We start from the raw sequence: 26727 nt of genomic DNA, 5'->3' as shown, positions 1-26727 counted from the left end.
GGAAGCTAACATCTGGGAGTCCATGCTGTTGGAAGCTAACATCTGGGTGTCCATGGTATTAGAAGCTAACATCTGGGAGTCCATGGTATTGGAAGATAACATATGGGACTCAGGGGCCATCAGGGGATCCACTGAGACTGTTACAGATGTCTCCCCCACTAATGTGGTAGGTAGCTCCTGTGCTACTGTACTGTATGATTCCAGCGCTGTCGTTGAAGGCACCTCCAGGGATTGGGAAACGGTCATCGTTGGCAGATCCGATGTTGTCATCACTGAATGACCTGACATTTCTAGCGCTACAGTTGCCACAGGCTGCCCTGGCAACTCTAGCGCTGCAGCTACTGTGGGCTGCCCTGACAGCTCTGATGCTACAGGCTGCCCCAGCAACTCCAGCGCCACATTTGCCACAGGCTGCCCTAGTGCCCCAGACTGCCCCGGCAACTCCTGTACCACAGTTGCTGAGGGCTGCCCTGGCAACTCTGACACCCCGGTCACCGAAGGCAGCCCCCGCAACTCTGGCACCTCAGGCTGCCCAGGCAACTCTGGTGCTGTTGTAGCCACAGGCTGCCCAGGCAACCCTGCTGCTGTCATCACCTCAGGTTGCCCCGGCAACTCCAGCGCGGGCATCATTGTAGGCTGCTCCGGCTCTGTTGTCATCACAGGTTGTTCTGCCAATTCCAAAGCCACAGTCGCCACAGGCTGCCCAGGCAACTCCGATGCTGTTGTCGCCACAGGCAGCCCAGGCAACTCTTGTGGCATTTCCAGCGCCATCGTGGGTTGCCTTGGCACATCCTGAGGCAACTCCGACACCATCAAGGGTGCTGGAAGCCCAGGCAAATCCTGTGACAACTCAAGCACTGGTGTTGCTGAGGGCCCCGGCAACTCTGGTACACGTACCAGTGTCGCAGGGGGCCCCGGCAACTCTGGCACCAGTGTCCCGGGGGGCCCCGGCAACTCCGGAACCTGCACCGGTGTTGCAGGGGGCCCCCGAAACTCTAGCACCGATGCCACAGGGGACCCTGGCACCTCCAGAATCGGCACCTCTGGCACCGGAATCACAGGGGGGCCCGGCACCTCTGGCATCGATGTCATGGAGGGCCCTGGCAGCTCCATCACCGACATCACGGGGGGCCCTGGAAGCTCCGGCACTGACGTCACGGGGGGCCCTGGCAGCTCCAGCACTGATGTCGTAGGGGTTCTCAGCAGCTCCGGCACTGATGTCACAGGAGGCCCTGGGAACTCCGGCACTGGTGTTGTGGGGGGTCCTGGTAACTCTGGCACCGGTGTTGTGGGGGGCCCAGGCATCTCTGGCACTGAGACTGCAGGTGGTTTGGGAAACTCTAAAACCGTAGTCATAGGAGGCTCCACAGACAACAATGGTATTGTTGGAGATTGCTCGGGCAACCTCAAAGCTTCAGTTACAGATGACTCTGGCAACTCTAAAGCTGTCATTGAGCTTGACCTAGGATGGACCTCTGCAGGTGTCTCTGATGCTGTCACCACACAAGTTTCTGATAACTCTAGCAGTTTTGATACTGGAGGCTCAAGCAATGTGATCTTTGACTGCTCTGAAGATGGAATCTCCAAATGCTTCAGCACAGATCTCGCACTGTATTCAGATGATACTGTCACATGTGCCTCAGATGACTTCAGCACTACTGTTGTAGTAGGCACTGGCATCACTGCAGGAGATTCCAATGTCTGTTTCACAGATGATTCCAGTGTTACGGCCACAGAAGATTCTGGTCGCTCTAACGTGAAGGGTTCTGGGACCAATGTTGCATGTAGTTCTGATAGTTCCCCAATTGAAGCTGGCTTCAGTGCTACTAAAGTATGTGGTTCTGATACCTCTACTGCCATTGTAGGAGGTTCCAGAGCAACTGCAGGGGATTCATTCAGTCCCAATGTCATTGTTGGTGACTTCAGCATTACTGCAGGGGGCTTAGGCAGCCCAAGTGCTCTGACAGGGTGTTCCAGTCCCATCACTGAGGGCTCTGAATCAAACTTCAAATAGGGATCAGACTCTAACCCTACATTCCCACCATGATGAGACTTCAGCTTTGACTCAGATTCTTCTGACTGTCTCTTGTATTTTTTCTCTTTCTCTTTTTCTTTCTTCTTTTTCTTCTTTTTATTTTTGTGTTTTTTATGTTTCTTTGATTTTTTGGTGGGAATTTCATCAGTAGGGTCTGTCTGTACAGATACACATCTACTTTTTCTGGAGGCCTCCTTTAAATCTAAAATAAAAAGAAATGACATTAAATTTTTCAAATCACTCTCGACAGTAAGGTTTAAATAAATGTTATAAAATTAAAATTTACATATCAAACTATAAAGAATTTTTTTCTTAGGTACAATAGAAAAGTCAACATTTCCTCAAGTCCATCTGTCTGAAAACTCTCCATTGGGAACTTTTTCAATAATATTCCCACCAATACATAAAATATAACAGCAGACCTTAGAGTTTGCAACAAAATAAATGTCTATTCACTGATTATTTTAAAGTTACCACTTATATGTTAATACATTTTTCCTACTTACACTTTAAAAGCTACAAAGAGAAAATACTAACATTAAGAAAAGGATCATCCACATTGTATTTGCTTTATTTCCTCCTAACAATGCATATCCACATAGATTTATAATGCTTGTTTATTATGTTCATGTATACATTAAGTCTGATCAGCAATAAAGCCTGAGATGATTCAAAAATTAATACCAAGAAAAGTAAAGCCTTCAACATTCCACATGAAATAAGACCTTAATAAAATTATACTCTTTAATACCAGAAAGACCAGGAACATCAAATGACACAAAATTAAAATAATAAAAATATTTATCCTACTACTTCTATTTCTTTTACCTTATGGATTAAAAAACAAAAATAAAAACAGAGTCAATTGACACATGTTGATCTTTTGAGATACTCTTTATGTTCCTGTCCTTCCAGTGTTAAAACATTCTAAAATTAACAAGTAACTTTTCAAAGAAAAATATCCCAAAAATGACACTCAGAGGGAGAAACTTGATAATCTTTAATGTTTAATTCAATAAAATTCATATTCAATTAAGTACTAAAAGCAGGAAATTTTATTGCATTTATAAGCAAGTAGGTTATACTACTTTGCACTACCACAAACACCTGCATGCTCTTATCAAAATGTACAGGCCAGAAAAAAAACATACGGAAAGATCTCAAACACAAGTCAGATTGTGCTAAAACCTATGCAAAAACAAAATCTACTAAAGTTGTTTTTTTTTTTAATTCCAAGTACAATTAAGATTTGCCAAACTTGGATGTAAAATTATTTTAATTTCTTCATGTTATTTTTCCTATCCTAAATCCTAATTATCTGTTGCTTTATCCTTAAAAAGGTAATTTATCAAAATGGCTTAGATTCTTGAAAAGATTCATGAATTGAATGTTTCAATATATATCCTAAAAATAATTCAGTATAGGTCAGTCATAAGATTGATACAAAAGAGGTACTCAGCAATAAGGTTGATTTTATGCTTCCCTGACTACCTCTTAAGAAGAAGTAACTGGTGTTGTCGGTTATATTAAATTTTTAAAAACACAAACTAGAAATAACCTACCTTTCATCTTTTTTCTTCGCCTCCCCCAGGCAATACACACTTATACGATAATAATAGGATATAACATAATAATGTTCAAATCGTTTAACCTACCTGTGCCTCAGGTTTTTCATCTCTAAAACAAGAGGATTTGACTATAGGATTCCAGCTATAAATCCTACCATCCTAGTATTAACTGGTGTCATCAACATACCCATTATGAAATTCAGAATCATGACACCAAGGAACTACAAGACCACAAATGAAAAAAATATTCAGCTTCAGTTAGTATAAATGAAAACATACAACCTTGTTAGATTTTTTGTAAAGTCTATTTTTAAAAAATAGATTTCTTTTCAATTAATCAGAAAATTCAATTAATCTAACAAATCAGGATATAGCAAAGGTTTCCTGTATTAGGAAATATGCTCAAAGATACTGCTTTTGAAAGACCACTTAAGCTTCCCTTGAGATTTCTAGGGAAGGATAATCCTTGACACAAATAATCTCTTTTATTTTACCTGGTTTATATCGCAATTCTGTGTCTAGGACCCCAGATAGCACTTCTTCTATCTTCTGCACTATTTCTTCATTTGGTAGGCTCCTTGCACAGGCAGCTGCATCACCTGACTGGTTTCCTTCTACAGGTGGGTTTGTTTCACCATTCAGCTGGCCTTCAACCCTGCCACTGATTTAAAAATAAAACAGCAAAATTCATTAATGCTATGAATATCAATATACAATAAACCAGCACAAAATAACAGCCTATCAATAATGTGCTCTATTACAGTGACTTTATTGTCACATCTGATTATATAAGATACACACATTGTCATCTTTTTGGTTTTTTTGTTAACATATTCTCAAACCTTTATAAAAACTCTTCCTCAAATTTTATTAACTTCTAATCTACTTCCAACTAATTTAAATTATAATTTTATAGTGTCACATTACCACAATTTTACAATTGTGCAAATCAAGTAAAATCCCCCAAAACAAAAGTTTTCCGAGCTCATGTTTCAAAACCCTCAGAAATCTAAGTTGAGGCTTTTGGTTACTTATAATTGGCAAAAAAAGGAAAAAAAAAATCCCATAAAAATACAAAAAATGTATAGCCTAACACTAGGAGCATATGGGTAAAATGAAAGGGAAAAAAAACCCAGTATTTTTTAGCCAATCTGTTTACATAGACATTACTATCAGCACAAGGAAGACATACAAAAGGTAGCAAAATGTATGCAAGATAAAAATAAATCACATACTGTCAAGTTCAATAAAACTTCCACAAATGTGTAGAAAAACATTTAGAGCAATCTCTTGTATACAAAAATGGCACAAGATTAAAATAAACCAATTAACTAATGAGAATTCATTACACTTTAACCAATACCACTACATATATAAAAAAAGAACTGGTTGAAGTTTACACTTTCAGAATATGATTAAAATATTATCTATAATATTCCCTGTTTAAATTTGAACAATTTTCCAGGTTAGTTATGGTTGTGTTCATTTGTTTGTAATGTGCCAAAGAACGAACCTATGTTTAAGTTCTTCCAATTCATATTTTAAAGCATTTTAAAGAATATTTACTACAATTCTGATTCTGTTCCTTTCAACCAAATTAAATTGAGTAGATCTGATCCATCAGATCAAATTACCATATGCCTAAAAAACTAAATCTCAAAAAAAAAAAATTTAATTACAATGAGAAATATAACCAAGAAAGCACAGTGAAACTACCACAGAAAAACTACTGTAATACCAGTACAACTAATTTTGGCTAATTTAACAATGAAGTTAATAGCACATAATCCAAAATCTAGTCATATTTGGTTCAGATATTACATTAAGACAAGGAGACACAAAAACATATCACAAGAGGGAGAGAGGTGTGAACAAGCATAACTAATGTTCAATAATTATGTTCTGCTTGGACTAATACTAAAAATGGCTTAGGTTTCCTCTAAGTACACCTTTAATGCTGAAAGTGCTGCATGGTCCAGAAATTTGCTATGGATAATCAACAAAGTGGACAATCTACAAGCAGTCAACTGACTGTAATCAAACGAAATAGAATTACACTACACAAATTAACACCTTATGCAATTAAGTCTCAGGAATAAGCCTCATCTGAAAATTATTTGTTCACTCATATAACCAATACCTTGGCATCAGCACACCTTTCCCCTCTCCCCGACTCTCAACACAAACCAGCCCACTGCTCAGTAAATGAGAATTAAGAATTTAATTTGGCTATTTTAACTTACTCTTGGATATTCAGTTAAGACTACATTATGACTAACAAACAGGACCAAGATGCTGGAGTTTAAAGATAGCGAATAGCCACAAAGAGAAAGTATTTAAGTGAAACTGTAACAAATATTTAAGTTTCGGGGATTCTCGTTTCTATCTTCTTACTATAAAGGTCCATGTAAGGTATAAAAGGCAGAAACACTAACTGAAAACCACTCAAAAGCAGTACCTCCTCATTATTTTCCTGTCTAAACAGATTTTTTTTTTTTTTTGCAAATTTCCTTTCTCCCTATTTTTGGTTGGGAAAATGAGAACATAAAGAACAATAGTGATTCGGGGATACTGCGTTAGTCAAACTCAACTTTCCTTGTAATTTGAAGCCGGGATAGTAGAAAAACTGAAATTCAAAAGATACCTCCTCTACTCCCAACCCACACACCCCCCAACAACTTCAACCATCTCCGCCTTCAAACCCAGAGTAGCTAACCAACAAACTGGACAAATTTGAACTACTTCCAACTCTTTTAAAAACAGGTGGAGAGGGCAAAGAGGGAACCAAAAGCCTGGATAATCCACAAACTAGACTGTCGGTCCTTGAATAATCGAAAATAAGCAAGAATGAAATTTCAGGATTATGCTACAAAAACGCCGTTATACACTCTTTCCGGGGTAGGGACAGAATGGTGAAATCTCCGGAGACGAAGGTGGGGGATGGGGGTGGGGGGGAGGGGAAACGAGGAGGAGGATCGGAGGAGGAACCTAGGCCCATCCCAAGGTGGACAACGGGGCCTGGAAGACGGAAGGGAGGGAGGTTACTCGGATGAGAAAGGGAAGTCTACGAACGCAGCCCGTAGGTTGGGGGTTGGTAGGGGCGGGGGGAGGAGGAGAGCGCCACGGAGCGAGAGACGAAAGCCCTAGCGCGCGAGGGGTGAGAGGAAGGAAGGTAGAAGATGGGGGAGGGGGCGGGGGCCAGGAAATAGATCCCAGGCCCGGGCGAGGCTCCTGCACGGCCTAGGCCAAAGGACGATGGCGGCTTCGGGGATATCTCGGTGGAACACTGTATCGGTCCCAGTGGTCAGCTGAAGGCAGATGCGCCTGGGAACACGTTACCTGGAAAGCTCTTGCTGAATTTCCCGGAATTTACTGACCACGAAGGACCTGAAGATCTGCTCGATGTTTGTCGCCATGGCGGCCGCTCCGTTCTCTCAACTCCTCCTCCCAAGACCTCCAGGCTCCCAGCATGCGTCGGGAGTAGGCGCTACGGCCGGTTCCTTATCTCTCTTCCCTCATTGGCTCTTGACAGTGCTCCGCTCTGCCACTGGACCAATCAGCGGGCACGTATTCGCTTTCTCGGTCCGTTCTTGCGAGACGAGGGCGGAGCCGTTGACGTAAGCTCCAAGCTCGGGGCTGCGGCGGCCATGTTAGTGCCTGACGCAGGCGCCATTACAGGGCCAGTGTCTGCGGGTGAATCCCGCCAACGTGAGCTGCTTAGTCCCCAGCGTTCGGGGCGGGGGGTGGGCTTGTACTTTTGCGGGCTGGGTTGATTCAAGGGCATAACTATCCAGATGGGAGTCTGGCGGCGAAGTGAAAGGTAGCCAATGTCCCCGCGGAGCCCGCACACGCCTGAGGGGGGCGCCAAGTCCGGCTTTATTGCTGTCTCGGGGAGGACCCGCCTCTTCGCCGCCTTCCTCCCAATGCTCGTGCAGTCCTGTGACCCTGGCAAATACAGCCTTTGCTTCCCTCCGCCCCGGCCCCTCCCCCCCACGTCTGAATCCGCCTCGATTTCTGAGTCCCGGGCTGCGCGGTAGCTGTGGCTGCTGAGCGTCCCCTGGCGACCCCGGGAGCCTGCACCCCCCGCGTCCAGGCGGTGTTCTGCGGCGGGAAACCGCGCGTCCGTCGTCGCCCTCGCGAAATAACCCGCAGGCCCCGGCCGTACGAGCTCTGGGTGCGCCCTCCCAGGGGCAAACTATTTACGGGTCCAGGGCCGCGTGTGAGGTACCAGACTGAAGGGGCGGGGGGCAGTGGGGTGCAGAGTTGGGGGTCGGTACGTAACACGTGTGAACAGGCTTCCCCGGGTCTGGGTTGAGCCCAAGGGTTTGGAATCTGGGAACCTGGAAAGGGCGTCGCGTGGGCTGCCCGGTGCGTGTCCCGGAGGAGGAGGCCGAGGCCGCCGCGGGGGGTGGGAGCTGATCTTTGGGTCCCCAAGCTTGCTTTGCCGGTCTCCGAGAATGTGACTGTCGGACGCCCGATTACGGATCGATGAAAATTAAAACGCCCGAGACTGGAAGGTTTCCTGAATTTAGAATTCCTTTTCCGCCCCTCCAGACTTCCGCGGAGCAAAGGACCTTGGGGTTTGTTCCTTTTGGCGGGTCTTGACACTCGTTCCTAGCAAGTAGGTATGGGGGAGCATTTGTATTTGTATTTTTGTGCGTGTTTACACATATAAAGGTCCTTCCTCATTTAAGTTAGATTTCTATAATATCTTTTGATTTGTTAGCAAGAGGAAAGTGAAAACTGTTGCAGTTATCTTTACCCAAGTTTGTCTTGGGTAAAACTGCTATTTTCTAACTCAGTGGGTTGGCCTTGTGCATTTTGCTCGACCTTGTGACTAATGGTGCAGTTTTCTTGATAGGTACTTAAGATAGAATTCATTTTGTTTTTTAATCCTGTGGGGTTGGCCACGTGCTTTTTCCTTAAGCCTGCTACTAATGGAGAAGTTTTTTTTCCTTGGTAATGCACTTCAAATAGAATTAATTTGTTTTTTAATCCTGTGAGATTGGCCAACTGCTTTTTTAACCCTGTGACTAATGGAAGTTTTTTTTTCCTTGATATGTATTTCAAATAGAATTCATTTAGTTTTTAATACAGTGAGGTTTACCATATGCTTTTTCTTTAATACTGTGACTTGGGGGTGTTTTTTTATTTTAATGTCTTTCAGGTGGAAAGCATTGGTTCTTTTGCTCCTATGGGATTGACCATGTGCTTTTGGTTTTACCATGTGCGCAATGGAGGCTTGTTTTCCTCGTCTTTTACTACTTGTTTTTAAACATCTACAATGCCAGCATTTAGGATCTTGATTTTTAATTAAAATGTTCCTGCTCACGGTTTTGGTTTTGAATTTCTGATAAGCTGCATTTTTCCATCCTGGTTTGATCACTTTTCTAGCCTGTGCAAATGGTTTTAGGTTTTTTTTTCCCCATCTTTTCAAAAAATTAAGAATTTATCAGTTCCTTAATTTAATTTGGCTTTTCCACATAGTCTTAAATTTTGCATTTGGTGCTTTTGCTCTAGAATAGCACCAATTGGGAATTTTGAAAGTAGCCTTTATTTCTGCTTTATACTATTTGGTAATTCAGTGGACAGCAAGTCATCCTTGTAAACTGAACAATACTGTATCTTGTCTAAGAAAAGAGGTAGGTATACCAGTTTTAAAGATTAGATTAAAGATATAAAGATTAAAGATTAGAGAACTGAGAGTTACCCAGGTTTAGAGGCAAGTAAAGTTTTGCCTAGGGTCACACAGCTCCTAAGTTTCTAAGATTGAATTTGAACTGGGGTCTTCCAGACCCCTGCCTTCCAGAACCAATATTCTTATCTACTGAGTCATTTAGCTGCCCCTAGGTACCAGTTAGCATATCTAATTAGTTGCCAAGTCCTATCAATTCTACCCTACCACCTCTTCACTTATACCAGAACTACTGTACTTCAGGTCCTTATTTGCTTAGATTCCTGCAGATCTCCTGATGGGTCTCTTTGCATCCAACCTTCTGAATTTCTACTCTGTTCTCGGTCTGATTGATATTCCTAAAGCACAGGTCTGCCCTTGTCATTCCTCTGCTCTAGAATCTTTACTGGCTCCCTGTAACAACTTGGCCTAGAGCCAAATCCTGCCAGTCCCTTGTTTTTTATGACTCCGGAGCTAAGAATAGTTTTTAGCTTCTTAAATACAGTGAAACTTTTGTTTTTAAATGTAAACACCATTCTTAGCTCCCAGAAAAGGATGACCTCTTGCCTGTAGGATAAAATACAAACTCCTCTGTTTGGCCTTCAAAACCCTTAATAAACTGATTTCACAAGCTCTATTTTTCAGTCAGATCAGCCTCTTCGCTGTTTCCTGCGTATAGCATTCCCTCTCTTATCTTTCCTTCTGCTTCCCATGTCTTAGCACAGGCTCTGCCCCATATCTGGTATGTCCTCCCTCTCAACCTCTGCTTTGTGTATTCTCCAGCTCCCTTCATTTTAAGTGCTATATTCTTTAAGAAGCTTTTTCTGATTTTCCAAGTTGTTAGATTCCCCTCATCCTGAAGTGATTTTGTATTATTTTTGTGTTTGTATTTTGTTTTGTGTTTTTCTATAAACATTTTATATTCCCCCTTCCCCAGAGACAAGTAGAGCTAGGTGGTAAAGTGAGTAGAGCAATAGGCCTGGAGTCAGGAAGACCTGAGTTCAGATATGACTGGACACTTAATAGCTGTATGACCTTGAAGAAGTCAGTTAAAGTGGACCTCAGTTTCCTCAATTGTAAAGCGGGTATATAACTTCAGCATCTGCCTTTGTAAAGTACTTAGTACAGTGTCTGGCACATAGTAAGTGTTATTTAAATGTTTATTCTCTCTGTCCTTCCCCAGTAGCATGTGATGTTGGTGTCAGGGATTGTCTCGTTTTGTGTTTTTATCTGTCATATCTGTACCTGTCATATTAGGAGTTTAGTAAATAGTATCGGTTGCTTATATTAAGTCTAATTTTGTCTCTTTGCATCTAATCCCCTTTCTATGTAATAGGCCTTGACTATTTTATTTAGTTTCATTCAGTGTCCTTTAAATGTGTACTATGTGTCGAGTGTTATACCAGTCCCTGAGGGTGCAAAGATAAAAATGAAATATCCCTGTCTTCAAGGAGTTTACCTTCTGTTTACAGGGCAATATGCAATTAAATGGGCAACAAAACTACGTAATGATAAATATAATATATGAAGAATCGTTCGAGACCAAACATCAGTCGCTTCCTAGGGGGTGATGTAAAGTTTTACTTTGTCTCTGCTAGGTTAGTCTAATGGGGGAGAGGATAACACTAGAGCTAAATAAGTAATCTTACATAAATAGATTTGAGTTATAAAACAAAAGTGCCACCTGAATTCTGAAAAGGAAGACTATTTCTGATCTTGGGACAAAGGTAGAATAGAGATGGAGGAAAAAAGATCAATGAAGGCTTCCTGAAAAAGGTAACATTTTAGTTACACTTTAAAGAGGCAGTAAGGATTCAAGAGATGAAGTTACTTTATGTTTAAAAAAAAAATTCCCTGACAGAAAAAAGAAACAGGGAGTCCACCAAGTTCTTGAGGCCAGTGATGATCAAGTTTTTCATGAAATAAATTAGCTTGCTAGCAGTATGCCAGATGAATTAGAGCTGAAGGAGAAAGTGGAAATACCTGTTAAGGGACTGGCCTTAGTCCAAGGAGATAATTGGGGGGGGGATAGAGAACGGGTGAGCAGAATAAGGATGCAAGAGATGTTGCAGAAGTAGACTCTAACTATTAAAAAAGTGAGAGAAAAAGAATAGTTGCAATATGGAATTCGTGAATGGTAGCACCATAGATATGGTGAAGATGGAATTTGGTAGCGTTTGGATATGTTGAGTTTAGGTGCAAGAGAGGTCTGGGCTAGTCATTTGCATGGTGGTTGATGAATCGTGTGGTCAGGTTGTTAGGATTCATTAACATGAATACTGAAATCCCTGGGAAAAATAGGAGAGTTGAGTTACAGGAGGCAGGAAGAACAGTTAGAAAGAAACCAATTCTAGTCCAAATGTATGTTAATGTGGGCCTAAGTTAACGTGTTAATGCAAATGGAAAGGAAGACATTGTAAGTGTAGGATGGTCTGGATTGAGCAACTGAAGGTAAGGGAGGAGGAATCAATGATGCCTGAGGTTTCTTGACTGGAGAATTGTGGCATTTTTTTACTTAGTTATACAGACAGCAGGAAGAACTAATTTGGAGTGGGTAAAGGAAGAAGAGAGAAAAGATAGTTTGCTTTTGAACATGATGGTCAAAAGTGACAAGTTACTAGAAGTGTTTGTGGGCCATCTAAGGGAATGTGTCTCACATTTCCGAATGCATGCTAGGCATATCTGCTTGAACACCTGACCAGCTCCTCAGATTCAACATATCTAAAACTGAACTCATTCCTCTGTCTAAAATTGTCCCTCCTAACTAACCTTATTTGTGCCATTCGTTAACGGAAATTCTCTTAGTTGTCCTAAAATTTCACTGTCCTATTTTACTTTATTCCAATTAGTTACAAAGTCCTGTACATTCTGTCTCCAAAAATGCCTCCTGAATGCATCTTTTCTTCCTATCCACTCTACTGCCTCCTAATCTAAACTCTTATTACCTCTCAAATGTGTTACAATAAAAAGTTTCCTAATCTGCTGTCTTAAATCAACCCTTCTTAATGCTGTCACCATAATTATTCTGGTGCACAAGTCTAATCAGGTCACACTCCCCTACTCAAAAACTTTCTATCCTGCAATGCTGTATTCTTACTATGCTATTCAGTGTCCTCCTCGAGTCAGCTTCCAGTCCTGCCTCTCAGTGTGTTGAAATCCTTGCTTTCAAGGCCTAATTCATGTACCACTTACTCCTTGAGGTCTGCCCAGATTCCTTCTAGCCAGAGAAAATAGCCTTCCTCACTGACATTTCCTGTATATTTTTCTCATTCTTATTATACTTGTCCTCGTATCTCTTTGCCCTACTATATTTCACTTGAGAGCAGCAACTGAAATTCTTAACAGAACCTAACACATTTCTTTCACACAATACTTGCTTAAATATTGAACCATTGTTGAAGAAAGATTGAGACTAGAAGAGCTGACTGGGGAATAAATTGTGTAGAGGTGATAGTTGGAAAGTTATGGGAATAGATAAAATTGGGGAGGGAGGAAAAAAAAAACCAAAAAAGAATAAAGAGCCAAATGATAGAACCTCAAGGAGTAAGTTTAGGAGGAAGGAAGAAAGAAAAGGGATGCTTCAAAGGAAGGGTCAGAAAAACAAAAAAATTAAGTTACTGCTACATTTTTTAAAAAGCCAGAAGCCAACAAAAAGAGTTTTTCAAAAAGGAGAGAATGATCAACCATGTCAAGTTTTGGCCAAGACATAAGGAATGAGGAAATGAGTGGATTTGAGTTTTTTGTTTTTTTGTTTTTGTTTTGTTTTGTTTTTTTAATTTGACTGAACTTGATTCTCTTGGCATTATTTGTCAATTTCTTTTTCTTTTTCTTTTTCTTCTTTATATCTCAGCAGACAAATTAATGGCAGTCCCTGTGCTTGTAATTGGCAATGGGGGAAGGGAACACACGCTGGCTTGGAAACTTGCACAGTCTCAGCATGTCAGCCAGGTGATAGTTGCCCCAGGAAATGCAGGAACCGCCAACAATGGGAAGATTTCAAATTCAGGTAAAGACATTTTGATTTATAGAATGTTTGATCTAAAAAGGACCTTAGAGGTCATCTAACTCAATTTTATCAGTTTACAGATAAGCAAACTAAATACTAAGTGACAAGTCTCGTTATTTTATGTTGATTATCAGTAGCATCTGGTTTTTCTGTTACTTTGTTTATTTGTTTTGGTCATTGGGGGGAAAAAAGTACTTTCCCCTCTCCTTAATAGGAAGATGTGAATCATTTTGCCAGAAGTGTAAGATGTACTGTTCTGTTTATAACTCTATCTTAGGAAATCATTTTATGCCAACATCTTATTAAAATTGCTTCATAATAATATTGACAATTACATAGTGATTTAAAGTTTGTACAGAATTTTATATACATTACCTCGTTTGGTTTTTACGATAACCTTGTGATGTAGATGCTCTTAATTTCCCCATTTTGCAAATGAGGAAATTAAGGCTAAAAGTAACTTGCTCAGACCCACAATTAGTGTCTGAGGTACAATTTGAATCCAGTTCTTCCCCACTCCAATCCCGTTACTGTCTGTTATAATACATGGTTCAGAATGGATTAGATAGCATTCCATAACAACCAAAAGTTTTATCAAACTATTCTATATATCTTACATAGTTTTAATTAACGAAACTAGCAGTAATATTAATAACTAACATAAAGCTGTGGTTTGCAAAGTGCTTTACGAAAATTATCTCATTTGGGAATATAGATAGGGAACATTATCTTGGGGCTTCTGTTTTGAAGTGGATTGTGAATGTTCTTGATTAATATCTTTGCAAAATTCTATTTGAATGGTGGTTTGTTCTTAAACATGTAAAGGAAGATTCTCTTTTGAATGAACTTAAGATAGCAAAAATATTTAAAGGGGAATCTTATTGCTATATACATAAAGAATACATACTTATTAATGGGAGTTCTATCCACATAAACTAAATTTTTAAAGCAAATGTATTTTAAAATAATACATTAGTGCACATGGATATTGTGCATAAATGCAATGCTCAGCAGCTTTATAATACTGATGTCCTAGAAATCAGCTATTACATCTTTCCACTATATTTTTTCAACTTTTAAGAGATTATTAAAATTTAACATAGTATTACTTGGACTTAGCTATGAAATAACTTTGCAGTGCAACCAATGAAATTCCTATATTTGTGAATTATTAAAGAGAAACTAACCTCATTATGTAGTAGTTCATAAAATAATTTACAGAACTTTGGGCAGATTTACTCGGACTTACACATAGCAACTCAAAATAAAATGAACTAGTTCTCTAGTTTAATTCATTTTTTAAAATTCTCAAACTCAGTTACATAGTACCTACCCTGCAAATAATTAGAAGTTAGCAATTATTTCTAGGTAGGTGATAGCTTTACAATTAGATATGAAAATAGTTATTGGTTTTTTATCTTTACAGCTGTGTCAATCAGTGATCATACTGCCCTCGCTCAGTTCTGCAAAGATCAGAAAATTGAACTTGTAGTTGTTGGACCAGAGGCTCCTCTTGCTGCTGGTAAAGTTGGAAAAATTCCAGTTTGCTTTTATAAGATTTGCTTTATGGAAGAGAGTATTAAATCATAGAATTTTAGAGTTAAATACTGCTTCAAAGATACACTAACCCAACTTTATTTATACTAAAGAGTTTAAAACTAGCTATTGAATAGATTTTAAAAACTTAACCTCATATCCTGAATAAGGTTTAAATTCAAACAACAAAAAATGTTCACTAAATAGTAATAATTTCTATAATTTTTCAATATGCAGACTACTTAGTTGGCTTTCAAAATACAAAAAAAAAATTGTGAAAGAAAGCCTTGCTAGTATTAGAATCCCATTTGTTTATACAAATTGAATAGATTGAATGCAAATAAGAAATTGTTTTTGCTGTACTTAAGAAATATTACTGACAATTTCTATTTTACATCAATAAGAATTAAATAAATAACAATTCACATTTTCTACATCCCCAATCATTTCCAACCTAATCTCTTTTCAGCTGAAACTTGAAATAAGTCCAGAACATGTTTTACTATTTACTTCCAATGAAAATGGAGTCATTGATATGCAAAGATTTGGATCTGTTGTCTAGTAATCTATTTGAATTGGATATACCTAAAATCAGAGTAAACTTTTCTCAGAATCACTCAAAATCAGCTTCATCATGACAACATCCTGTTTTCTGGCAATCTAGTCTCTATTGATGGAGCACAGTATTAATGAGAATTGGGTACATCAGTGGACATGGCAGAAATGAACTGTAATAAGGCAAAATATACTCAAACTTTTTTTACTCATAAAACATTTTTATTTATAGGAATTGTTGGAAATCTAACATCTGCAGGAGTGAGGTGTTTTGGTCCCACAGCAAAGGCAGCTCAGTTAGAGTCCAGCAAAAAATTTGCCAAGGATTTTATGGACCGCCATGAAATCCCAACTGCAAAGTGGAAAGCTTTCACCAACCCTGAAGAAGCCTGCAACTTTGTTATGAGGTAGAATGCTGCCTATAAATAATAATTATTTTGTATCTCTGTTTTAAGTTTTGCTAAACCCATGCATGCTGATGATTCTGTGCTGCTTTCACTGTAATAAAGAAAAAAGACACAGTTCTTGCTGATATTTATCTTTATATGTACATATATGTGTACTCATACTCGTGTAAGCACATACGTATTTATATCTTTATATGTATACGTATATATATTGGAGTAGGGTGATTTTCTACCAACCTCCCACCCCCAAGGAAAGAAGAGAATGATACCTTATCCACTGGCTCCTTTCACTGCCACCTAAAACACCTCACTTTCCACTATCTATCCTTTAAAAACCCTTACTTAATTTTGCCATAACCTCTAGCTAGCATCCTATTATATCTTTTACTTTCACGGACTAACTCTTAGAAAATTTCATCTATATTCATCGCCTCAGCTTACTCAACTTCACTTTACTTGTCAGACCCTTGCATTCTCACTTCTGACTCCACTGCTGAAAAAAATTACTCTCTCCAAGGTTATTCACATTTTTTCTTGGCATTTTTTCCACTCGTCTTCCTAAACTTCTCTTTAAGCATTTGACATCAGTCAGCACTTCTTCCTTCACTTTTGTGACAGTGTTCCTTCAAGGTTTTCCTGGCATTAGATTGTAAGTTCCTGCATTAGAATGTGAGCTCCTTGAGGGCAAGGATTATTTTTTTCCCTCTTTTTGAATCCCTAGCTCTTAGCACAATGCCTTTCAGGTAGTAGGTACTTAATAAATGTTTACTGATGACTTACCTGTCCCTTCTCAGTTTTTTTAATGTATCGTCATGCATTTCCAGCCTCCCTTAATGTGTGGAATTAAAGGTAAACGTGTACTAGTTCAACCAAAAATATCACATGACAAGAATTTTTTCCTCCTTCAGAATAATTATTTATACTTTTTGTCTTTTCGTCATAATTATTATTAGAAAAAGACATCTTGTCTTCCAAACACCACTCCACATCAAACTTTCTCTTGTAACAAAAAAAAACAATTAAACAAAAGCATCTGCTATCGCTAGTAGTCCCCAGGAGGTATGTTTTCACTATTTGTTTCCACTACCATCATTAGTTTTGCAATTACTTGGAGTATAATTTCATTCTAGTGGTCCTTTAATATAGTTGTAGCCATTGTGTATGATTATTTATTTGCTTGTGCTTATTTCCTTCTGCAATGCTTCTTATACATCTTCCTATAATTCTCAGAAATACTTATATTCCCACTAAAAAATAAAATCAGCTTTGCTGAGGATCAGCACTAAGAAAGAATCAATTCTATAGTGCTCTTAATTTCAGAAATGCAGAAAATTGTACAGCTAAGGTTTTATCAGATATTCCAGACAATTTCTATTTCTTTGCAGTGCAGACTTTCCTGCTTTGGTTATAAAGGCCAGTGGTCTGGCTGCTGGGAAAGGAGTAATTGTCGCTAGTAACAAAGAAGAGGCCTGCAAAGCAATTCAAGACATAATGCAGGTAGGATGAAAAGACTTTGGAGTTTTCTATTCCGATTTCTATTCTATTCAGTCCATTCTATGAATGGACTACTGGAACATCATATGTAAACATTAATTTTCTCATGGGCAGAGATTGGCCATATAAATACTCACATCATAATATTCCATTTAGTCAGTGCTCCAAAAATTCTGTTATTATATGTTGAAAGCATTCCTAATTCTCATTGTACTGGAAATAACAAACATAAAGAAACCTAAATCATGACTCTCCCTGTTAAGTTGGCTTTAACTATTGCTGCCTAAGTACAAAAGGAAGGAAAAAAAAATTTCTGGGTCATGCCTAAATAACTACCTTTCCATTTTATCACCAATTGAGATAATATACAATGATCAGAATTTTTTTTTTAGGGCTTCCCATAACTTTTTGTGCTTTTCTTTTTAAAAATATTTAATTGAAGCCTTCTTTTGGTACAATACCTTGATTTTAAAATATTTCATTCCTTCCCTATGTGATTGCCATGTCTTGGAACAAAGACTTTTAAAGGAAAGAAAGAAGGAGCAATTCATACCTTTTTTATTTTTTTATATCACTATTACTTCCTTATCCCCATTCCCCCTCCCTTATATTAAATAAGGAAAATCAAGCAAAACAAATCAACACATTGTCCGTGTGTGACAATGTATGTCTCACTCTACCTCTCATGCACCATTTCCTTGATAAAAAACTAGAAACATGTCTCTCCATTAGCTTTCTAAAGTATTTCAATGTTGTTTTACTTTATGTTGTCATTAATTGGTTCTGCTTATTTCATCAATTCATATGTATCTTCCCAAATTTCTCAGTGTACCTGATTTCTTATGATCCAATAATAATCCATTACATTCTTATACCAATTTGTTCAGCGATTAACCATTTGATGGACCCTCACTCTGTTTCTAAATCTTTGGTGCTACAAAAAAAAGTACTTAAATATTTTTTGTGAGAATGAATCCTTTCCCCCACTGTCTTTAACTGCCCTCCTTAGTTTAATGTGAGATACTCTGTCATAAGTCTTAAGCCCCCTTCTTTTCCTGAGTTTTGGACCATGGGTTCAAACCTATCAGAGGAAATATAAGGCCTAGGGTATGTAGTAGTAGCCTAAGAATCCTAGACTTGGAAGAAAATTTGCATGTATTTCACTCTTATAAATGATGAGATTCTAGTTTATGGGACAAGTGTGACAAACATTCTATCCAGTTATACTAATGAGAATAGAATGATTAATTAGTCCCCACTCACCTTTGAGATCTGCACCATAGTGAAATACTGTAATCCTATTACAAAAACACAGCACTCCATTATGTATTCATGACTTCAGTAATACCTGCAAAAAAAGATACATTCCACAGTTGTTAAGATTCCTGAAGTTGCAATGTAGCTGCCTTTTACTTCTTAATCATTGCACTCTCTTTACATAGTACATGAGTCCCATCTCCAGCGTCCTCAAATACTGGCATCCAGCTTCTGCTTAAACAACTAGTAACAGAGTCGCTGTATCAGAGGGCAACTTAATAAATTTTTAAGAACTTTATTTATTAGAAAAGTCTTCGTTTATGTTGAGCTGAAGTCTAACTGTAGCTTTATTCTTCCTAATTCTTCCTCTAGAGCCAGGCAGGATAAATCTTTTTTTTTTTTTTTTTGTGACCACTATTAATGTAGTTAAAAGACACCTAATTGTATCCCCTTAAGTCTTTTCTCCAGGCTGTCTACTAATTCTAGCCAAATTTCCATATATCAGTCTACCATTTTGCCGTTTTTCGTCCTTTGATCATTATGATCACCCTCCTCTGCACATAATCTAGTTTGTCAGTTCCCATCCTGAGAAGTGGCACTTAGAATTGAACACTATGTTAAGAGTTGTAATCTGACCAGTACAATATATGAAAAAGTGTGTTGTTCCCTTTTTCTACACATTCAACAGTTATTAATCTAATTATTTTTCCGAAGTCAACAACACTTTGACTTGTATTTATAATCAATTAAAAACCCCTCGGTTTTGTTGTTTTGTTTTGTTTTTTTAAACATGAAAAATCCTCATGTCTCCCATCCAATGGCACATTCAGTGTCAAATCATTCCCTGTCACTACAGACTTGTAAGATAATCTGGTCAGTTTTTCCCAAGGTTTCTATCATCTTCAGTAACCAGTTCTTCCTTGTGGTCAAAATAGCTACTGAGTTCATTGCTTTCTCTCTGCCTTATGAAATGCCTTTAGGAGAAACCAAGCAGTGCTCCTAAAAAAATAATTGTACTCTATTTCTTTTTTTCTCTTTATTCTATTTTCCATTAGAATATGCATTTTTTTATTGTTTCATTGGTATATGTTTCAGGTATATATACATAGTCACAATATAAGGAATAGTAATATGGTTTATATTGGGAATAAACCATATGGAAGGAAAGTAAAAGCTATGCAAACCAAATGGAAATTTTGTAAGGTTAATTATCAACTTAAATGATGTAAGACTTCCTTACGCTTTTTTGGGGGGGAGGGGCTAGGCAAATGTGGTTAAGTGACTTGCCCAGGGTCACACAGCTAATAAGTGTTAGGTGTCTCAGGCCGGATTTGAACTCAGGTCCTCCTGAATCCAGGGCCAGTACTCTATCCACTGTGCCACCTAGCTGCCCCTTTCTTATGTATAATTAAAGACATCTTAGGCAATGCTGATGTTACATTTTGCTTTGTGAGCATGAGATCATTGATTTGGATCTTCACCAAATAAAATAGTAAACTAGTGATAAATTCTGTGAGAATCAGTGGTATCAATGCTCATGTTATATTTCAAGTTGAAATATAACAATGTAACATCTTTCTTTGAGCCTGGGGGGAAAAAAAGAAGAATTTCTAGTGTTATAATGGTTTCTTCCTAATTTGGCAAAAAAAAATCCCAAGTGATAAAATAAACTTTAAGGTAAACCTATAAAGTTAACAGTTTAATTTCAATACAGGATAAAGCTTTTGGAGCAGCTGGTGATACCATTGTAATTGAAGAAGTTCTTGAAGGAGAAGAGGTGTCTGTAAGTAAATTTTCCACCCATAAAGTTTTTTTTTTTTAATTATTCCAACTCTGTTTTACTAATAGAGCTGTTATTTGATTTATTCCTCTCTCCTGTCCCCCACCCCCCAAGGAAAAAACCATCTCCTCAGTTAAGTTTCATTTTAAAGAAATAAATCAGTAATCCCAAAAGTGAAAGACATAAACAAAAAGTAAACATTAAAAAAAAAAAATTAAATCTTCCACAGCTAGAAAGAAGCTGCCTTCTCTTCAGCCATGCCAGGAGTACACCAGGGAAAAAAACTAGCATAATTTTAAAAATTATCTCCTCTTTATTTACCAAAGCAGTATGTATATTTCAAGATAATTTTCTTCTGTGGTGAGTTACAAGGTAAGGAGTCCCCTACAAAGTACTTCGATTTGAAAATAAATGAGGAATGAATGAAACTATTTACAAGTAATTGGAAATAACTAGTAGAATGTAGGAAAATATAGCATTCTAAAATGTTCTTATTCTTTATGTATGACTTGTGTGGACCTGATTTTTCTACTTGAAAGAAGTGTCCATCTGTTATAGAATGGATTTTTGCTGCTGCTTTTACATTATATTTTGCTACTTTAACATCTTACATAATACAGATATTAAATCACTTTTCATAAAATAAATAACAATGTTAAATAATTGATAGGTAATAAATAATAGAAATTCATTAAATTAATAATAAATAGGAAAATTATGTTTTCCTCACAGTGTTTATGTTTTACTGATGGTAAGACTGTGGCCCCAATGCCACCAGCACAGGACCATAAGCGATTACTGGATGGAGACCATGGCCCAAATACGGGAGGAATGGGAGCTTACTGTCCAACACCTCAGGTAAGTAAAACAACAATCCTTTCTAATAAATAAGGCAAGTATTACTATGCGTGTTTTACTGATGAGGGAACAGGCTCAGATTAAACAATTTGCCTGTGGTCATGAAGCTAATAGATGTCTGGCTCTTAAGATACACATCTCATTCCAAGTCATGTTGTCTCTCATAATCTCAGAGCAGAGCATTAGTTGCTTCTTGGAAATTCTGAATTCCTCCTTAAAGGATCTGTTATTTCTTCAGTTTGAATCTCCTGATGTGTGGAAGTTCCTTCCATCAGTGTACATTGCAATTGTCTGTGACTTCAAAGAAAAATTCTAGACATTCCTTGAGGCACATAGAGGTTGTGACCTGCCCACAACTTATTGCAGTCAGAGAGGGGATTTAAATCAGGTCCTGATTCCAGAGCTTAGCACTCTGTCCACTACATTGTTGCCTCTATGATTTCTAATTCATATGAGTTGATTAAAAAGATCTACTTAAATAATTGGATTTTATATAGTGAGCTTTGTTTTCTGGTTTGCATTTCTTCCCAGTGTTGACTTATATCATGCCTCCTTTTTTTTTCCATTTGTAAGAAAAAGTTCATACCCTAGCTTTTTATCTTTTCAAAGCTAAACTGAGCTGTAGTGTGAACAGATCTTCCCAGGCACATCCAATATAGAGATATTAAATACTTTCAGTAGGATTATATATAGATCACCAGGCAGACTACAATTTTGATTTTGTAACCATGCATTTGATTTTGTGATGGGCAGATGAATCATAGTTTCTGAGATCCTTAAATAATAGGAAAATGCCATTCATTGGAAGTAAAGAATAAATTTGAGTGCAAAAATTTTACTAGCACTTTACAAACTCCTAAATATAGCAATCCCTGAATTGATAGTGCAGAGGTGATATTATTCTTTTAAAAATATATGCCATATTTCTGTTAAATTGTGGGTTTGTTTGTTTTATGGTCTAGACCCTATGATTTCATCAATACAGGGAACTCACCAGTAAATGAACTCTTTTCTACCAATGTAGATTGGCACCTTCTATGTAACGGTTGCCTGGTATACTTAGAGGTTAAAGGACTTCCCCAGGCTCATACAGCCAGTAGGTGTCAGAGATGAAATTAAACCCAGGTCTTCCTGACTCTCACCCCAGCCTTCTGTCCACAGTGTCGCACGGTCACTTTTCTGAAAATTAACTTGTTTTTCAAAATAGCTAGCATTTATATAGTGCATTAAGGTTTGCAAAGCACTTTAAAATATGATCTCATTTAATCCTCACAATAACCCTAGGAGGGAGGTGCTGTTGTTATCCCCATTGACAGAGGAGGAAAGTGAAACCCACAGAAGTTAAATGACTTGGCTTAAGGTCAAGTGATTTGACTTTTGACTAGATTTGATTCAGGTCTTTCTGATCCAAGGTCCAGTGTGCCGCCTAGCTGCCTCAAAAAAGAAATGTCTCTGCTCATTTTTATTTTTTTGTTTGTTTTCTAAGAGTTTATTTTTCTCGATAAGCTCTTAGAATTTTTACTGCAAGTTAATAATGCTTGGATGCCCTTAGCAGGAAATAATGAATGATAAGATCACTGTAGAATTTGTTGACTGGTGCTGCTTGATTACCTGAAAATATATCCTATTTACTAAATATGGTACCTTAGTAGTCATAGATCATTTTGTACTTGTAAATGACATACTGCATTTTTCTAAGTGTTTATTCATAACCCTATATGATATTAGTAGAATAAAAGAACAGAATTACTTTAAAATAATTATTTCTGGATTTTTCCTAGGTTCCTAAAGATCTGTTATTAAAAATTAAAAATACCATTCTTCAAAGAGCAGTAGATGGCATGCAGCAAGAAGGTGTTCCATATGTAGGTAGGAACATTGATCTATGGGTATCATTTTGAGGAAAACCTGAAAGTTGCTCCTATGGTATTTTCTTTACCAGTCCCTGACATGAACAAGAAATGACCAAAATTACCTTGATCATAACAAATAAACCTTAGAAGGTCATTATTAAAAGGTTTAAAACTGTGTAGCTTCGTTGTCTTCACTGTATGTCTGCTCTTTATCAAAGGAATTTTGTATGCTGGTATAATGCTTACCAAAGATGGCCCAAAAGTTCTGGAGTTTAATTGCAGATTTGGGGATCCAGAATGCCAGGTAGGTAATGATACATAAAATGTCAAAGATAAGTGAAATATGAACATGTAAACACTAAATTTTCATTTCAGACTTGTCATCCTTTTTATTGTGATATTTCTCAAGAATTACATATATCATTCCTAGCATTTCAATGAATATGATAACTGGAAGGTATTAAATTTTATCTCTGTGTGCTGTATTTTTGTAGGTAATTCTTCCACTTCTTAAAAGTGATTTATATGAAGTAATTCAATCAGTTTTAGATGGTCAGCTTTCTAATTCTCTGCCAGTCTGGCTTGAAGATAGTGCTGCTGTAACTGTTGTCATGGCGAGTAAAGGCTACCCCGAAAATTACACCAAAGGCATGGAGATAACGGGTAATTCAGACTACTGTTTTGTGCTGACCATAACAGGTGGCAAACACAGCTTTCTTGTTGCTTCTTTCCTACGATTAGATACCCCCCACGTTGCAGAGAATTCACAAATATTTAACTACTATGTACCAGGCGCCATTCTGGAGATTAGGGATGGGATGACAAAAATGAAACAGCCCATGACAGTAAGACAACATAGGCTAAGCAAAATAAATATTCTAGCATCTAGCAAGTGCCTGCCTACATAAGTACAAAGCTCTGCAAATAACAAATACAGCAGATGAAATAATCTCTATTCACAAGGAGCTTGTGTTCCAGCTGGGGAGACAAGTACTTATATAATCATATACAGAATCACTAACAACTAGTCAATAGGAAGAAGGGCACCAGCATTTAGAAGGATCCAGATAAGTTTGACATAGACATGAAGTTGTGAGTTGAAGAGAAGGGAGTGTATGAGGTGGAAGTAGGAAGGGAGAATGTATTCTAGGCATGGGAGATAAAATTGTGTGAGAGAAATAGTAAGGCCAGTTTGGCTTTACTATAGAGTGTGGGAAGAAGTGTGATAAACCTAGAAAAGTAAGTTAGATCCAGACTATGAAGAGATTCAAATATCCCTTTAACTGAATCCAATTCTTTAAGCTAGATTTATCATTTATTTTAATTTATATTTTTCTTGTCATGACCTGTTACGTGATTTGTTTAAATGTCATCTCCTCTAGGAATTCCTGAGGCTAAAGCTTTAGGCCTGGAGGTTTTCCAAGCAGGCACATCCCTGAAAGAGGATAAAGTAGTGACTAATGGTGGTAGAGTTCTTACGGTGACAGCCATGCAGAAAGATCTGATGTCAGCTCTTGAAGAAGCCAATAAAGGAATAACTGTTATAAAATTTGAAGGAGCAGTTTATAGAAAAGACATTGGCTATCGAGCTATCTCTTTCCTAAAACAGTCCAGGTAAAGTGTTTTTAGAGAAATAATAGTCATTATTAGCTCAGACCTAACCTGTATCAATTATTGCTAAAGTTTTACATAAGATACCAATCAGTGAATATTTTATCTTGTACCAACAAGTGCAGGATTAGTGTGTTGTTTTCTTAAACTAGGTTAACCTAGACCCCGATTTAAGATTTTTATTATCTATATATGGTTTTGATGGTGTGCATTTGTCTTGAGGGACAAAATCAATAACTGTATTTAAATGTTACCAACTCACTATTATATGTCCATCATATCTGCAAGTTAATGAAAATTTCTTTTGGTTTGATCACTGTTCTGTGCAATTATCCTATGAAAACAATAAACTTAAGTTTTTAAAAATCTTGGTATATATCCTCATTTTTTAAAATTATACATAGCTTATGACCTCATTCATTAAATATTATGAAAAGGTATCAGATACATGCTGTACTTAAAATGGAGACACATTCAGAAGACACTGTTTTGAACTGGCAGTTTTTCCCAGGTTTTAATACAATTTATCTGATTGCCAAAATCTATATTATACTTTTTAAAACAACCTCCAAGAAAGGATTTCTTTCTTCTTGTTTACCCATTGCCTTAAACAGTATTGAAGATGTTTCCATTATTATTGCTTTGTTCCATTCAACTTAATCAGAGAGCTACGTTCTTAATTCCATCATGGGCTTTTTAATTGTGGGTTTGTTTGAGAGAGTTGAGAATTCTCTTGATTTTTTTTTTCCAGTTATGCCTGTCTCTAGTGAGAAATTTTGTCCCTTTCGTAATTCAAGTTAATCTACATACAAACTCTACTTCCATCTTGGCATATTATTTCTGTCGAGGTTGAGGAGACATATCATTGCCACCTCAGAAGTTAAGTCTTTTTTTCCCCTTCTTAAAGCATAAGGTGATGGCATTTACTGTCCAACTTTTGTCATCCTGAAATTGTTATTTCTAATGAAAACCTACTTAATTCTATAGTGAGTCCCACCCCTTGATTGCATACAGTCATGTACTATATCCAGTATTAAGAACACATTCTTATAACACCCTAATACATAGAGCCCTTTATTCATAACAACCCTGTAAGATAGATAGCAAGAGGTATCCCCATTTTATACTTAAAGAAACTAAAGCTCTGAGACATTATGACTTGCTCAGAACCCAGCCGATAGGTAGAGTGGGGAACCTGTGGCCTAGATCCTTGGGTGAGAACAGATCCTCTTATTAAGGAGATTTGTTCTGTAACATTTGGATTCAGTCAAAGGCCGCACTTGAGAACCTAAAGGACCACATGTGGTCTTGAGGCCACAGGTTCCCCACCCCTGAGCTAGGTTTTAGTCATTACGCTGCTGGTATTAGAGTTGGAAAAGCCTGAGTTCAAATTTTGCCTCAGACACTTATTGTCATATGACCCTGGACATGTCACTTCGTCTCTCCCAGCCTCAGTTTCTTCATTTGTCAAGTGAGGGGGTTGGACTGAGTGATCTCCAAAAGTCCCTTCCAGTTCTAAAGCTGTGAACCTCTTTGGCAAGGAAGTACCTGAGATTGGATTTGAGCCCAGGTCTAGTGACTCTTAGGTTTTAGCACTTTAGCCACTGCACCAGGTTACCTCTGTTATTAGAGTAGTATGTTTAAAGAAGAATGTTATCAGTAAACATTGCTTCACTTTTCCACTAATTTTATATGGTTCTTCCTTTCTGCTATATCTTCATGATGAAACTGGAAACTGATGAATTTATATGCTATTAAAAGTATTCAATGTAATTGTTGAAGGCCTTGTTTTCTAATTTTAAATTGGTCATTTTGCCTTCAAATCAAAAATAGTTCTGATAAAATTTTTAATTATGCTGTAGGCTATTACTGAGCAAACTGGGATTTTATTTGGGAATTTTCTTTGTATTTAATTGGTCTATGCTATAACTCACCCACATTCTAAAATAAGTATCCTCATGGTTATAGATTGTTTTGTTCTTTGTACTTTTATCCTAGTGCCTAGCACCATGTGGAGCACATAGGCTTAACTACTTAACTTAACTACTTGTTTGTTAATTGATTGATTGTTAATCACAAATTGGTCACACATA

At 37.7% G+C, this 26727-nt stretch overlaps 2 protein-coding genes across 7 annotated transcripts in view; one reads left to right on the top strand and one right to left on the bottom strand.

Annotated features, from left to right (window-relative positions):
- Positions 1–7104, bottom strand: part of SON (SON DNA binding protein) — a 34795-nt gene extending 27691 nt beyond the window's left edge. The window contains 3 exon segments of the mRNA XM_027875568.1: positions 2–2237; positions 4098–4264; positions 6943–7104. Of these exon segments, the coding sequence (XP_027731369.1) occupies positions 2–2237; positions 4098–4264; positions 6943–7019 (2480 nt within the window). The 5' untranslated portion in view covers positions 7020–7104.
- Positions 7105–7705: 601 nt separating this feature from the next.
- Positions 7706–26727, top strand: part of GART (phosphoribosylglycinamide formyltransferase, phosphoribosylglycinamide synthetase, phosphoribosylaminoimidazole synthetase) — a 36467-nt gene continuing 17445 nt past the window's right edge. Inside the window, exons 1-12 of one of the 6 annotated variants that reach the window (XM_027875574.1) lie at positions 7706–7827; positions 8158–8224; positions 13128–13283; positions 14710–14805; positions 15607–15781; positions 17167–17278; positions 20247–20315; positions 21045–21170; positions 22952–23039; positions 23242–23327; positions 23518–23686; positions 24406–24641. In XM_027875574.1, the coding sequence (XP_027731375.1) occupies positions 13139–13283; positions 14710–14805; positions 15607–15781; positions 17167–17278; positions 20247–20315; positions 21045–21170; positions 22952–23039; positions 23242–23327; positions 23518–23686; positions 24406–24641 (1302 nt within the window). In that variant the 5' untranslated portion in view covers positions 7706–7827; positions 8158–8224; positions 13128–13138. Of the gene's footprint in view, positions 7828–8157; positions 8229–13127; positions 13284–14709; positions 14806–15606; positions 15782–17166; positions 17279–20246; positions 20316–21044; positions 21171–22951; positions 23040–23241; positions 23328–23517; positions 23687–24405; positions 24642–26727 lie in introns of those variants that run through there. The other 5 variants (XM_027875571.1, XM_027875569.1, XM_027875572.1 and 2 more) reach the window with 5 other exon arrangements.

Source organism: Vombatus ursinus, unplaced genomic scaffold (genome assembly GCF_900497805.2).
Source record: "Vombatus ursinus unplaced genomic scaffold, bare-nosed wombat genome assembly UNPS02014809.1, whole genome shotgun sequence".
In the NCBI taxonomy this organism is placed as follows: Eukaryota; Metazoa; Chordata; class Mammalia; order Diprotodontia; family Vombatidae; genus Vombatus; species Vombatus ursinus.
This window is presented reverse-complemented; position numbering and strand designations above follow the sequence as displayed.